The sequence below is a fragment of the Abramis brama genome (genome assembly GCF_963993115.1).
Source record: "Abramis brama genome assembly, chromosome: 1".
NCBI lineage: Eukaryota > Metazoa > Chordata > Actinopteri > Cypriniformes > Leuciscidae > Abramis > Abramis brama.
This window is the reverse complement of record NC_139963.1, coordinates 64,870,137-64,883,213: the sequence shown is the minus strand read 5'-3', so window position 1 is coordinate 64,883,213 and position 13,077 is coordinate 64,870,137. Positions and strand designations below refer to the sequence as shown.

At 42.0% G+C, this 13,077-nt stretch overlaps 1 protein-coding gene across 1 annotated transcript in view; it reads right to left on the bottom strand.

Annotated features, from left to right (window-relative positions):
• Positions 1-11,932, bottom strand: part of LOC311078436 (uncharacterized protein) — a 50,102-nt gene extending 38,170 nt beyond the window's left edge. Inside the window, exon 1 of the mRNA XM_084107228.1 lies at positions 11,691-11,932. Coding sequence (XP_083963354.1) covers positions 11,691-11,751 — 61 coding nt within the window. The 5' untranslated portion in view covers positions 11,752-11,932. The remainder of the gene's footprint in view (positions 1-11,690) is intronic.
• Between the last annotated feature and the right edge of the window lie 1,145 nt (positions 11,933-13,077).

Genomic DNA, 13,077 nt, shown 5'->3' with positions numbered 1-13,077 from the left:
CAGATGGTGGCAGACCTCAACGCCATGTTCGCCCTCCCGCCTATCTCGAGGACTACGATCTCACAGCTGCACGACGTAGACCGATCAGTCAGCCAATGATGCCTTATGCTGCAGAGGAGTTACAGAGAGGTGATCCATCAGATGCTGCCAGGATTTCTCCTTCCCTCTATGACAGAGCCTCTAGTCCCGTGAGTCAGTATTCCTGGAACGTGGTGGACGAGTGGTCACCAGCTGCTCATAACAGAGGGCATTCCTATGAAAGACAACAGGTGAAAGCTCCCATGCCCTTTACTCAACCTCAGTTTTCACCATATCATCGGCCTTGGGAAGAGACTGATGTTCAATCATCTCCACGAACGGTCTTTAAAACAGCACGCAGGCCTTCGCAACCCATCTTGCGCTCTGAGTCTCTCCCAACACCACTTCCCCACTCATCTACTAACCGGCAGCCAATGCGGTTGGTCAGCACAGTTGCTGCACCAGTAAACTCAGATTCATCTGCCCTTAGAGGGGATTACAGCTCAGTTCCGACCTCAAAGCAGACTGTGGACTATAGAGATCGTTCTGTTCTGTCTAACCACCCAGAGAGGAATGCTGAGGAGCCATTAAGGGAACATGTGATGGTAGATTTCCTGGGTAAGATGCTTAGTGAGCTTCAAGTAATGAGAGATCATATACAAACTTGATTGCCTGCCAAACAACAAGTCACACAGTCAGTTAAGCCCTCTAATTATTACGACTTCCCTCCTGCCAGCTATCCAGATGAATCTGTCCCACTGACTCGCAGATTACCTCCACCACTCAATGAGTACAGTACCTACGCCCATGATCCAAGTTGGTATCCAGAGCATGTAAGGGATGCTTACCTGCCTCAACCTAATGAAAGCTACAATCCAAGGAGACCTAGGTGTCAGACACCTATGCCCAGAGCTCCAACCTTACATCCAGATGAGAGAGAGAAGACCTACCGTGGGCCTACACCAACCATTCCAGACTTTATTACGGGAGATCCTAGTGAGTTCACCAGACTAAAGCTTGCTCTGGAGAACCTTTTACCTCAAGATGCTACTGAGCTCTTCCGCTATCAGATCTTGATGGATCATTTGAGATTAGATGAAGCCCGCCTGGTAGCAGACTCCTATCTTAACTCACCGTTCGCGTATAGTGATACCATGGCAGCTCTGACTGAGAGGTTCGGACAACCTTACAAGCTAGCCCTCAGAAGGATAGCTAAAGTGATGGACGCTCCTGATATACGACGAGGTGATACAGCAGCCTTTGACAAGTTCGCCTTGCAAATCAGATCCCTTGTCGGTATGCTGGAGACTTTGGGCCATGAAGGTCAGGCGGAATTGAGGTGTGGTTCACATGTGGAGTGGCTGCTAATCAAACTACCTCCTGAAATGAGGTCAGAGTTCAGAAGACATATGTTTCGTCGTCCTGGTGCAGTGTATAACCTCTTAGACTTCTCTGAATGGTTACAGTATGAAGCGTGGTGTCAGAGCAGTGAGAGTCAAACTTCGGACCGCCGGCGGAGGGTAGAGCAGAAGACGGACCGGGGGAGAGCGACAAACCCTGTTGGACGTTCAGCTACTGTACTTCATGGATCTGATGATAGCCCTGCTAAATTGCCTACCGGATCAGCTCTGATTCCAATAACCAGTTCAGGGAACACCAAAGCACAGCCCAAAGCTTTCTGTCCGTATTGTGACAAAAATGACCATTACCTCAGTCAGTGTGATACCTTCAAGTCCTTCAACAAACAGCAGATCAAAGATTGGATCCAGACAAATCACCGTTGTTGGCGCTGTGGGCGTGCACACCCAGCGGCTAAATGTACTCTCAAAAAGCCATGTAGTATCTGCAAAGGAGGACATCTGCAAATCCTTCATGAAGTGAATTCCAAACCGGTGACTGAAGGATCTAGTCTGGTTAATTCAGCGACTGAGACTCTGTATCTGGATAAACCTACAGGATGTAGGAAAGTTCTCCTCAAGGTTGTTAGAGTTCTGCTTCGTCACAACGACAAGACTCTGGATACTTATGCCGTCCTGGATGATGGTTCGGAGAGGACGATTCTTCTATCCCCTGCAGCCACCAAACTCGGGATCTATGGTCCCATGGAGAGCTTAGCACTGCGTACTATCCGCCAGGATGTTCAAACTGTCAATGGTGCCGTAGTCTCCTTCCAGATTTCTCCGGTAACTCAGCCACAGAAAGTATTTCGAATCTCAGTTGCCTTCACTGCCGAGTGCCTTGGTCTAGCAGACTATTCTTACCTTCTGAGTGTCTTGGAGAAGTATCAGCATCTGAAGAACCTTCCACTGCAGTCTTTCGATGGAGTACGCCCACTATTACTGATTGGAGCTGATAATACGCACCTCATTACTCCCATATCACCTGTTCGTCTGGGCCCCTCTGATGGACCTGCAGCTGTTCAGACAAGGCTCGGATGGACCTTGCAGGGACCTGCAAAATTCTTGAAGGATCAGCTGTCACCACAACAGTGCTTCTTCTTATCCCTCACCCCTGCTGAGTTGAAGAAGGATGTTGAAAGGCTGTGGTAGATTGATGTCTTGCCTTACCGCTGTGAGAAGCAGGCAACCCGATCCAAAGAGGACCAAGAGGCTATCCGTCTCTTGGAGACTAAGACGACTCGGGTTGAAGTTAACGGCATCCTCCGCTATGCAACGCCTTTATTGCGCAGGAATGACTTCCCCTTCTTCTGTGCTCCTAAGGAAGCAGTGATGCCTAGTCTCAGAGGCATGGAGCTTCGGCTCGTTCGGTCACCAGAGAAGGCGGAGGTGTATAAGTCCGAGATAAATAAGCTGGAGTTGACTGGTGCTGCCATCAAACTGCAGAATGAGGGAGAGGAAGCCACAGGAGAGAAGTGGTATATCCCACACCATATGGTCACTCACAATGGTAAGAACCGCCTAGTGTTTAACTATTCTTTTGAGTATGAGGGGCTAAACCTTAATAACTCCTTACTACCGGGTCCAGTCTTGAGCCCTTCTCTTCTGGGTGTTCTCCTGCGGTTCAGGGAGTATAGTGTGGCCATAAGTGGGGATATACGTGGGATGTTTCATCAGGTCCTGTTACTGCCTGAGGACAGACCGCTCCTACGTTTTTTGTGGCGTGACCTGTGTAAGGATGACCCTCCAGATACCTATGAGTGGCAAGTACTTCCTTTCGGGACTACGTGCAGCCCTTGCTGTGCATCCTTCACTCTGCAGTGACACGTGGCACTGCACAGTACGCCTGATGAGCATGTAAGATTCTCTGTAGACAGATGCTTCTATGTGGACAATTGTCTACAAAGTTTGAGTTCTGTTCAAGAAGCACGACTGTTAGTGGATAAGTTACGTGCACTCTTATCCTCTGGCGGTTTTGACATCCGGCAGTGGGCCAGTAATGCAGCGGAAGTTGTCAGTCACCTACCTCCAGAAGCCAGGTCCCCTAAGCTGGAGTTGTGGCTTTCTCAAGACAAAGCCGACCCACGAGAGTCAACCTTGGGCCTGAGCTGGCACTGCGAGCTGGACCAGCTTGGGTTTAAACACCGACCTGTCACATACAATGCCTTGACAATGCGGAGCATCTACCGGGTGCTGGCGAGTCAGTGCGACCCCCTTGGCGTCATCCTTCCCTATACTACCAGAGCCAAGGTGATTGTGCAGCAGCTTTGGCTAAACCACCGGGACTGGGATGATCCACAGCTCCCAGGTGAGCTCAGGCAAGCATGGACAGACTGGGAAGAGGAGCTTAAATTTTTATCGCAGGTAACAGTCCCTAGGTGCTATAACCCCTCCTATATGGATACCTCAGATGTACGCCGGGAGATTCACATTTTCAGTGATGCCTCTGAGAAGGCATATGGGGCTGTTGCTTATCTGCATTTGGAAGGTTGCCAGGGGGAACTCCACCTTGCTTTTCTTCTAGCTCGATCTAAAGTGGCCCCACCGAGGCTTGAGCTCTGTGCCGCCTTGGTAGGTGCACAGTTGGCGAAGTTGCTCACAACTGAGCTCACTCTGAAGTGGGACAAGGTCACCTATTGGACTGACTCCACTATTGTCCTCCACTGGCTCCTTTCTGAGTCCTGCCGGTACAAAGTCTTCGTGGGCACCCGGGTGGCAGAGATTCAGGAGTTGACCGACCGGACAGAGTGGCGATACATAAATTCCGAAGGAAACCCTGCTGATGACCTGACTCGGGGCAAGAGACTGCAAAACTTTATCGGCCCCAACAGATGGCTTCAAGGTCCGAAGTTCTTATTGCAAACTCAGGAGGAGTGGCCCTCTCACCCCACCTCACACTTTCCAAACTCTGAAGATGCAGCTGAACTTAAAGGAGGAATCTTCTGTGGGATCACTAACACGGGGCCATTAACTTTAAATGAAAGGAAATACAACCACTGGAAAGATTTGGTGGACGCAGTTGCACAGGAGCTGCATGGGGCGGCTGCCCAGGATAAATCTCCTCCGGCAAGTACCTACAGAGAGGCAGAGACTGTTGCCCTGAGAAAGATACAGATAGATAGTTTCCCTGAGGATTTTCAGCTGCTAAAATCCAACAAGCCAGTTCGATCCAATAGTCGATTACTATGTCTTTCTCCGGAATTTGACTCCGAAAACCAACTTATCAGAGTCGGAGGACGACTGAGGAGAGTGGAAGCCCTTGACCCAGCTACCGTGCACCCTATCGTACTCGACTCTCATCATCCTAACACTCAGCTACTGATTAAGGATTATGACACTCGACTCCACCACCCAGGACCTGAGCGAGTGTTTGCTGAGCTCCGCAGGAGAGTGTGGATTCTGAGAGGCAGGGAGGCAATTAGGAAACACCAAAGGGCATGTCTTGACTGTTGTAAGTGGAGGTCAAAACCGGCAACGCATCAGATGGCTGATCTCCCTCCGCCAAGACTCAGATTGTTTAAGCCGGCATTTTACTCAGCTGGAATGGACTGTTTTGGGCCATTTGTGGTGAAATTGGGACGCCGGGCAGAGAAGAGGTGGGATCTCCTATTCAAGTGTCTCACCACCCGTACTGTGCACATAGAAGTGTTGGCCTCAATGAACAGTGATGCCTTCCTGATGGCACTGAGAAGGTTCATTGGTCGACGTGGCCAGCCTGCAGAACTGTATTCCGACCAGGACACCAACTTCCGAGGTGGAGAGACAGAACTCCGGGAATCTTTCAGCCAACTCCGTCCAGACTTACAACAGCTGTTAGCCAAACAAAGGATCAGTTTCCACTTCAATCCTCCGGCCTCTCCGCACTTTGGAGGTGTATGGGAGAGGGAGATCCGGTCTGTAAAGGCTGCCCTTCGTGCAACCCTAGGTTCAGAAACGGTGTCAGAAGAAGTTCTTCAGACAGTTTTGATTGAGATCGAAGCCATCCTAAATTCTAAGCCTTTAGGGTATGTTTCGGCAGATCTGGCTGATCTGGACGCAGTTACTCCAAATTGCCTGCTGATGGGGCGGCCAGATGGTTCCTTACCCCAAGTGGTGTATCCGGAGTCTGAACTTCTCACAAAGCGGAGATGGAGGCACTCCCAGGTATTAGTATAGTATATTAGTATAGAAATATTAATCACTGGCCCTCCATCTCTAACAAAAAATTTAAGTAATATTCCCAGACTTGACCTCGAAGCTACATCAACAATTCCATCTGCCACTGTCAAAAACTTGGGTATTATTCTTGACCCTGCACTGACGTTCGACGCTTACATTAGTCATCTTTGTAAAGCGTCCTTTTTTCACCTGCGCCGTATTGCCAAACTCCGTCCCTATCTCAGTCCAAAAGACGCTGAAGCACTAGTACATGCGTTCATCACATCTCGCCTCGATTACTGTAATGTTCTTTTTTCTGGACTACCAGCACACTCTATCTCACGCTTGCAATATATTCAAAACTCTGCCGCAAGACTACTAACTTACACTAAAAAAACTGCCCATATCACTCCAATTCTGTATAAACTGCACTGGCTACCCGTGTCATCCCGAATCACTTATAAAATTCTTCTGCTTACCTTCAAGTCACTCAATGGTCTTGCTCCAGCCTATCTCTCTGACTTACTTTCTCCTTATATTCCCCCTCGAACTCTCCGATCTTCTGGCTGTGAACTCCTATGTGAGCGAAGATTTCGTCTGTCGTCTATGGGTGGCAGGTCTTTCTCTGTTATAGCCCCTAAGCTATGGAACTCTCTTCCGTTGGCTCTCAGGACAACAACCACGTTGCATGAATTTAAGCATAAACTCAAAACCCATTTGTTTAATCAGTATTATCAGTCATGAAAATGTTAATTTGACATAACACAGTCACAATGTTAACTTAGGTACCAATAATCTACTGCACCTTTACTCCAACTGCCCACCATGCTGTCTGTAATTAATGTTTGTTGCCTCTGTTTTTATGTTTGTATTGCATATGTAATGTGATTTGTAACTGCAATCGCTCACTACTTGGACTGGGCAAATGTCCATTGTCCGTTTATTTGTAAACTGCTTGCTATTTACTGTCATTGTGAAGCGTCCTTGAGCTTGGAAAATGCGCTATATAAATTAAACTTATTATTATTATTATTATTAGCTGACAGATTCTGGACTGCATTTATAAGGCACTATCTACCGGCAATGCAGATGAGAGGAAAGTGGCAAAGACCATCACCTGACATCGAACCTGGCACTGTAGCCATGTTAGTTGACCCCCAGCTACCTCGGTCCCTATGGCAAATAGGAAGAATCCTGAAAGTCTTCCCAGGAGCCGATGGCCGTGTCAGAACAGTGGAGATACAGATAAAAGGCAGAGCGTATATTCGGCCTATAGCTCGTATGATAGTGCTTCCTGAAATCCCTGAAGGGGATTTGAATCCTGGAAGTCAAAACAACCAACAGAAAATCTGAGTTAATTTCCAACGGAGCAAATTTCCAAATAAATTTGGGGGCGGCAATGTTGGAAAGGCGGGGCTTAGCGCACCTGTCAATCATCGTCCTGAGGTAAAATGAAACTAGAGAGAGACTCGCACAGGACCGGGAGAAATAACCCTTATTTTGTGTGCTAGAGTGTGCATCTATTACTGATTGTGAGTATCCGTTTTGATCAGCAGACAATCATTATTAAGGCGAGACACTACAGGTGAATAGGGTAAAATTTTTAACTAGCAGATATCACCATGAAACTTTCCCAGTTGATTACCTACATTAAGATGAGAAAAAAATGTATTACAAGTTTTCTGTAATTTAATGTTTAAATATGCAAATCAGGCAATATCTAATCAAATATGCACTAATTTGCATATATTTTAAAAAACGATATCTCAGTTTTGGATAAAGCCAGGTTAAAAATTATTTTTTCATTGTGTTCACATATTAGATGGGAAAAAAATTACAGAGGGATTTATGGATATCTACTTTTGTTATCCTGTAAATCAGAAAATACTGTCAATAGCCTTAAAAAAAAGATTTTCGCCATGTTTTTTGGAATAAAATGTTATATAAATCAGGCTAGGAATAATATATTTACAAATCCCTCTGTAAATGTCTTCATAATATAACTAGGTACAAGTCTGGAAAGTTTGGTGTATATAGGTGCTACTGAAGTGGAGATTTCGTCCTTGGAGTATGAGAGAAAAGTCATTTTGAGAAAACGGGCTTTAAAGATTTTTCATCAGCCAATGAGATTGCGCATTCAGCCCTTTTACTTTCACGATTGGTTGCTGATAGAAAGGAAATGACCATATTTGGATCCGACAGGATTGTACACAACAGAGAGAGCTTCCTAACGGTGCTTCTGATGACAGGCTGACGGCAGAGATCGCGGAGCAGCACGTTGATTAAGAACGCGAACTTTTGTTGAATTTATGAGAAATCTACAGACGCAAACAGACAAAGTGTAATAAAATAAAGACCTAAATGTGTATTTCGGACTTTTTTTCAACACAAGTCTGAAAGAAGACGTGTTATTGAAGACAAATATCCCCAAATCTCAAAATTGACCAGTAAAAAAAAAAACGATGTTTTTGCCTGCCGTGTCTCGCCTTAATCATAGTATTTCATTTTGAGGCAATTTGGTATTTGTCGGCTGTTATGGAGGTAGTTTGAGTGAACAGTGTGAGAACTAAGATAGTTTGGCGCATTCACGAGCTGCAATATAATATCACAGTTGAGGATATCGTCAGCCTGTTCCGTACCTGTTTATTCATGTTACTATAATACTATACTTAATTATTTGTTAGTTCATTTGGGGAGTTCTGTATAGTGCGCTGTGTGATATTCATTGTCAGTTTATGTACACTTTCGGTTTCAATGCCGATTATGTTTACTTAAACAATAACAGCGCCAAATTGCGTTGTATTGGAGTTATGTATACCTTGTATAGTGTAATGCAATGTGATGTATAGTGTGATTTATTTTGATATAACAGTCAAGTCATGTTATGCTAATTATTTCTTTATGTTTTATTGTAGAACCATACATGCCTCACACAGACAAACGAATCCTCAGTGTTCAATAAACCTAGCCTGGGTGCCAGCCCGAACCCCGCCCACAATATTTTTGGGTCGGGAAGTTCGGTCTGGACTCGATCCGTTGAGGAGTAATTATGCCCGGCTCCCAAAAGGCCGAGCCAATCAAATTGCCAGGGCGGGCTTTAATCGATGATGGACAGATGATCTGCGGTTACGTAATCACCCACGTCACCAAAGAGCGCTTGATTTGAATTAGTTTACAACAAAGACGACTGCAGCTGGAGAATTGAGATTTCACGAGTTCACACAAATAAGTCAGATAGAATAAATGCGTATATGACGTGCTGTCCGAGGAGAGGGCTGTGGGCTCGGTAGCCATACTCCCCCGTATTCCTGGTTGTGAGAGAACAAGACAAGAGTGAGGATTCAGGGTGTTGGAGGGATGCTGAAAAACTGTAAAGGAGTGTTAGGTAAGTTGACCGAGTGAATATGCTTCCTCATGCTGATAGATAGGGTAACATTAGACATGGTATTGTTTGATGACAAGTTGATATTGGATTGATTATTTGTACGTGCTCCTCCCGAACTTTGTTTATGAAACATCATGTGTAGATTCCGCCATCGCGTCTGTTATAGAAGATATCCACAGCGCATTCATTTTAAAAGAGGAACAGAGAGCCGCGACATTTTGTTGGTTGAAAATATGAATGAAGAACATCTGTAGAAGAACATTTACTCCGTTGCTCTGATTGGTTGTAGGTCTATCCAATTGAGTGCAGAGGGTTTTTTTTTCCTGGTTCGGTTGAGACACGCCCCATAATCAAATCTCTATGGAGCAGTATCAGACTCACATTCTGACTAGAATATGAGTATGACGAAGTCAGGCTACAATAAACCCCTTTGATCGAATCAGACTGTCCTGATCCATTCCTGTGTTCTGATCGACACACCAAGAGGAAGGCTAGAGACATTAGAACCACCCCAGAACACAATCCTAATTTAACTATTTAACAGTGGCCATATGTTACAGTGCACACTGTAAAAAAATTGCAGTAAAAAAACTGCCAGTAACAAAATCAGGGCTAAAATCATGCAGTGTGAACTCAGCATTAGATTAAATTAACTGAAGATAAAAGACATTAAGTCTCTGAGGATCTCAGCAGAGGAGGATTAAACAACTCCATAAACAGCATTACCCTCTCTTAAAGCAAACAACACACTCTCCAGAATAAACTATTAGTCTTTATCAGAGAGCTGTTCAAATCACTGACACTCTTAATATGAAGATAATTCTTCATCATCAGATGTTTGAGTGACACTATGTCCAGTATCAGGAATAATACAGTATGATCTGTGTGTATCAATACACAACTCTGAGATCACAACTCTGAGATCACAACACAACAAGACATTTCTTGTCTATTCCACCCACTGCTACTTATACCAACGACAGAAATAAGCGCAGTTACAATAGATTAATATGTGAGAGAGCGTTGCTATAGAGAGTGACAATATTGTATTGCAATAGATAGCACTATTATATTATATAGCAAATCAATACCAAATCAAAACTAGTTAGCACATTATTTGTAATTGAAAGGGTTTATTGACAACATGGTTATAGTTATACTTAACATAGCTACAAAATAGATGTATGAGATGATAACTTATACCATTAATTGTACCCAGCATATATGTAAAATGTTACCTGATAGATACAGATAGATAGAAATGTTACCTGATAGATACAGATAGATAGAAATGTTACCAGATAGATAGAAAAGAGGAGGCAAAGAGAGAGATAAAGATTTATTTTTATTTTTCAAAATAACTTTTATTACAATAAAAAAAAATACCAACCATAAAAAAAAACATTTTTTCACAATTAATTACTTCCTTACAAACTTACAGCAAAACACATCTCTCCGTTCACAACTGAGCATAAGGCTTCTCTGTAACACCATATAGATTCAAACTTCATTAAGTTATTCATTACTTTATAAAATCGAAAATCAACAACAATTCTGGATTTCACCATTACTTTAAACACCTGTACCACATCACTATCTTTGTTCTACATGATTTCTCCTACTAATGTATATAGCCATTTTCACCTTTCCAAGTACAAAATTCAACAGCTGACATTCACCACTTCTACTTCTCATATATTTAAAACCACAAATTAAAATCTGTACAGAAAATACTTCATTAAAACAATTGAAAATTGCTTTTAACATTTCAAACAAAGGCTTTAGCCTGAAACAATAAGTAAAACAATGGAAAACAGTCTCTCTTTCAGAACAAAAAGGGCAATCTTGACTTTGCTCGGAATTTAAAATGGAGACGAAAGCATTAACTGCGATTATTCCATGTAAAACCCTCCAATGAATGTCAGCTGTTTTTTTAGTTAATGGTGGCTTCTATAACGCTCTCCACTCTGGTCTTACGTTTTCATTCAATCTCGAAACATCACGCCAAGGTGTATAGACTTTTTGATGTAAACCTTTTTTGTTTAAAAAACTTTACACATGCCTTATACAACTGTTTTCCATTAACATCATTAAAATCTAAACACAAACTTTTTTAGTTGTAGGAAAATTCCAGAATAATCATTTAAATTGGGAGATAAAAACATTTTAGGAAAGGGATCCAAATCATTAGGACAAATAAGTCCTTCACAATAGTCTTTGAGCATATTAGATTCCTCTGATGTAAGAGCAGATCGCATCCTCTGTAATATTTGAGTCATTGTTCGAACAGATTTCATCTTCAGACAAGCAGTCACTTCTTCAGCATTTGCAAGTTCAGCCCCCACCAAAGTTACAAGTTTTTTTTAAAGTTGTGATTTCAGCTTGAATCAAAAGTTCAGTAAATGTGCTGCTTGTGCTCATTACATCCAGTCTCGCACCATTTATCAGGGGTTCTTCCAGCAACCAAAATAAGGAGTTTGTATTTTCAGACTTCACATTAAAACAACTCCAAACCTTAAAAAACCAAACCTACCAGATAGATAGATAGATAGATAGATAGATAGATAGATAGATAGATAGATAGATAGATAGATAGATAGATAGATAGATAGATAGATAGAGTGAGAGAGACCCTCTGTGCCTTTATGAACTCCAAATGGTCATTTTGGTAGAAAGAGGGGGTGGAAAACAGTAAAGCAAACGTCTTATTTTCAATCCTACAATGTCTTTAGAGAAAATACATATTTCTTTACCTGTGAGAAGTGAAGAGAGAATGATCAGTCCCAGCAGACACAGATCACACTTATCAAACATTTTGTGTTTCTGTCAGTCTTTCTCTTCATTATAGTTACAGCTCTTTCTCTTCATTATATATAGTTACAGCTCCTCCTTTAAACACTATCAGCTCCTCCTCTGGTTGGTAACTTTGTCTCATCTGATCGAATGAGTGTTGAAATCCTGCTAGAGTTGTTATAGTGACACTAAAGTGTTTAAAGGAGGAGCTACTAAAGTGTTGCTTTAAGTGTGTGTGAAACATGAGAAGTGCATATACTGTGGATCATACTGTCTCAAATTAGTGAAACAATTGTTTTGTTACTGAAAAGGTTTCTATTATCCATGACTCACTTGTAGATAAGGTATTTTGAAATGATTTAACATCTGCTCCAGTTTGGTGAAACAGAAAGTATTTGCAAACACTTAATGAGCGTCTGTAAAGCAGATATTAAATGTCTTCAGGAAGAGTTTCTACACATGGATTATAATGTTCTGCTTTACTCTCTCCAGCCCAGAGAAAATAGATCAGATCCACCACTATCTATTTATCTATCTATCTATCTATCTATCTATCTATCTATCTATCTATCTATCTATCTATCTATAGGAATAATGCGTGTTTGTCTTTTCAGCACTAAAGTGAAGTTCACTTAATTTATTGCACTGCAAAAAATGCTGTTCTTACTTAGTATTTTTGTGTTGTTTCCAGTCCAAAAATCTAAAAATTCTTAAATCAAGAAGCATTTACTAGAGAAGTAAAACTACATAAGAAATTTTTTTTTGTTTTCAGATAAACAGTAAGTAACTTAAGTAATTTTTGCTTAAAACAAGCTAAATTATCTGCCAGTGCAGTAAGAAAAAAAAACTTAATTCAAAAAAACTTAATAAAAACATAATCTTAAAACAAGATTATTTTCCTTACTGCACTGGCAGATAATTTAGCTTGTTTTAAGCAAAAATCACTTAAGATACTTTCTGTTTATCTGAAAACAAAATAGAATTTCTTATGTAGTTTTACTTCTCTAGTAAATGCTTCTTGATTTAAGAATTTTTAGATTTTTGGACTGGAAACAACACAAAAATACTAAGTAAGAAAAGCATTTTTTGCAGTGTGGAATTTAGTTTCAATATTACTTTAGCTCTATGCTCAATCTGACTCCAGTTTCAAATGATAAACAAATTTAGATTGTGTTTCTTATTAGAAAATAGTCATAAATATTGATTATGGATTAAGGAGTTTGTATTTTCAGACTTCACATTAAAACAACTCCAAACCTTAAAAAGATTTTGATAGAAAAGAGATCTTTGGATCGTTCGTGCAACCTGATGTCCCCTTTTTGAAGATCACGAAGGTGGTTTGGCCGG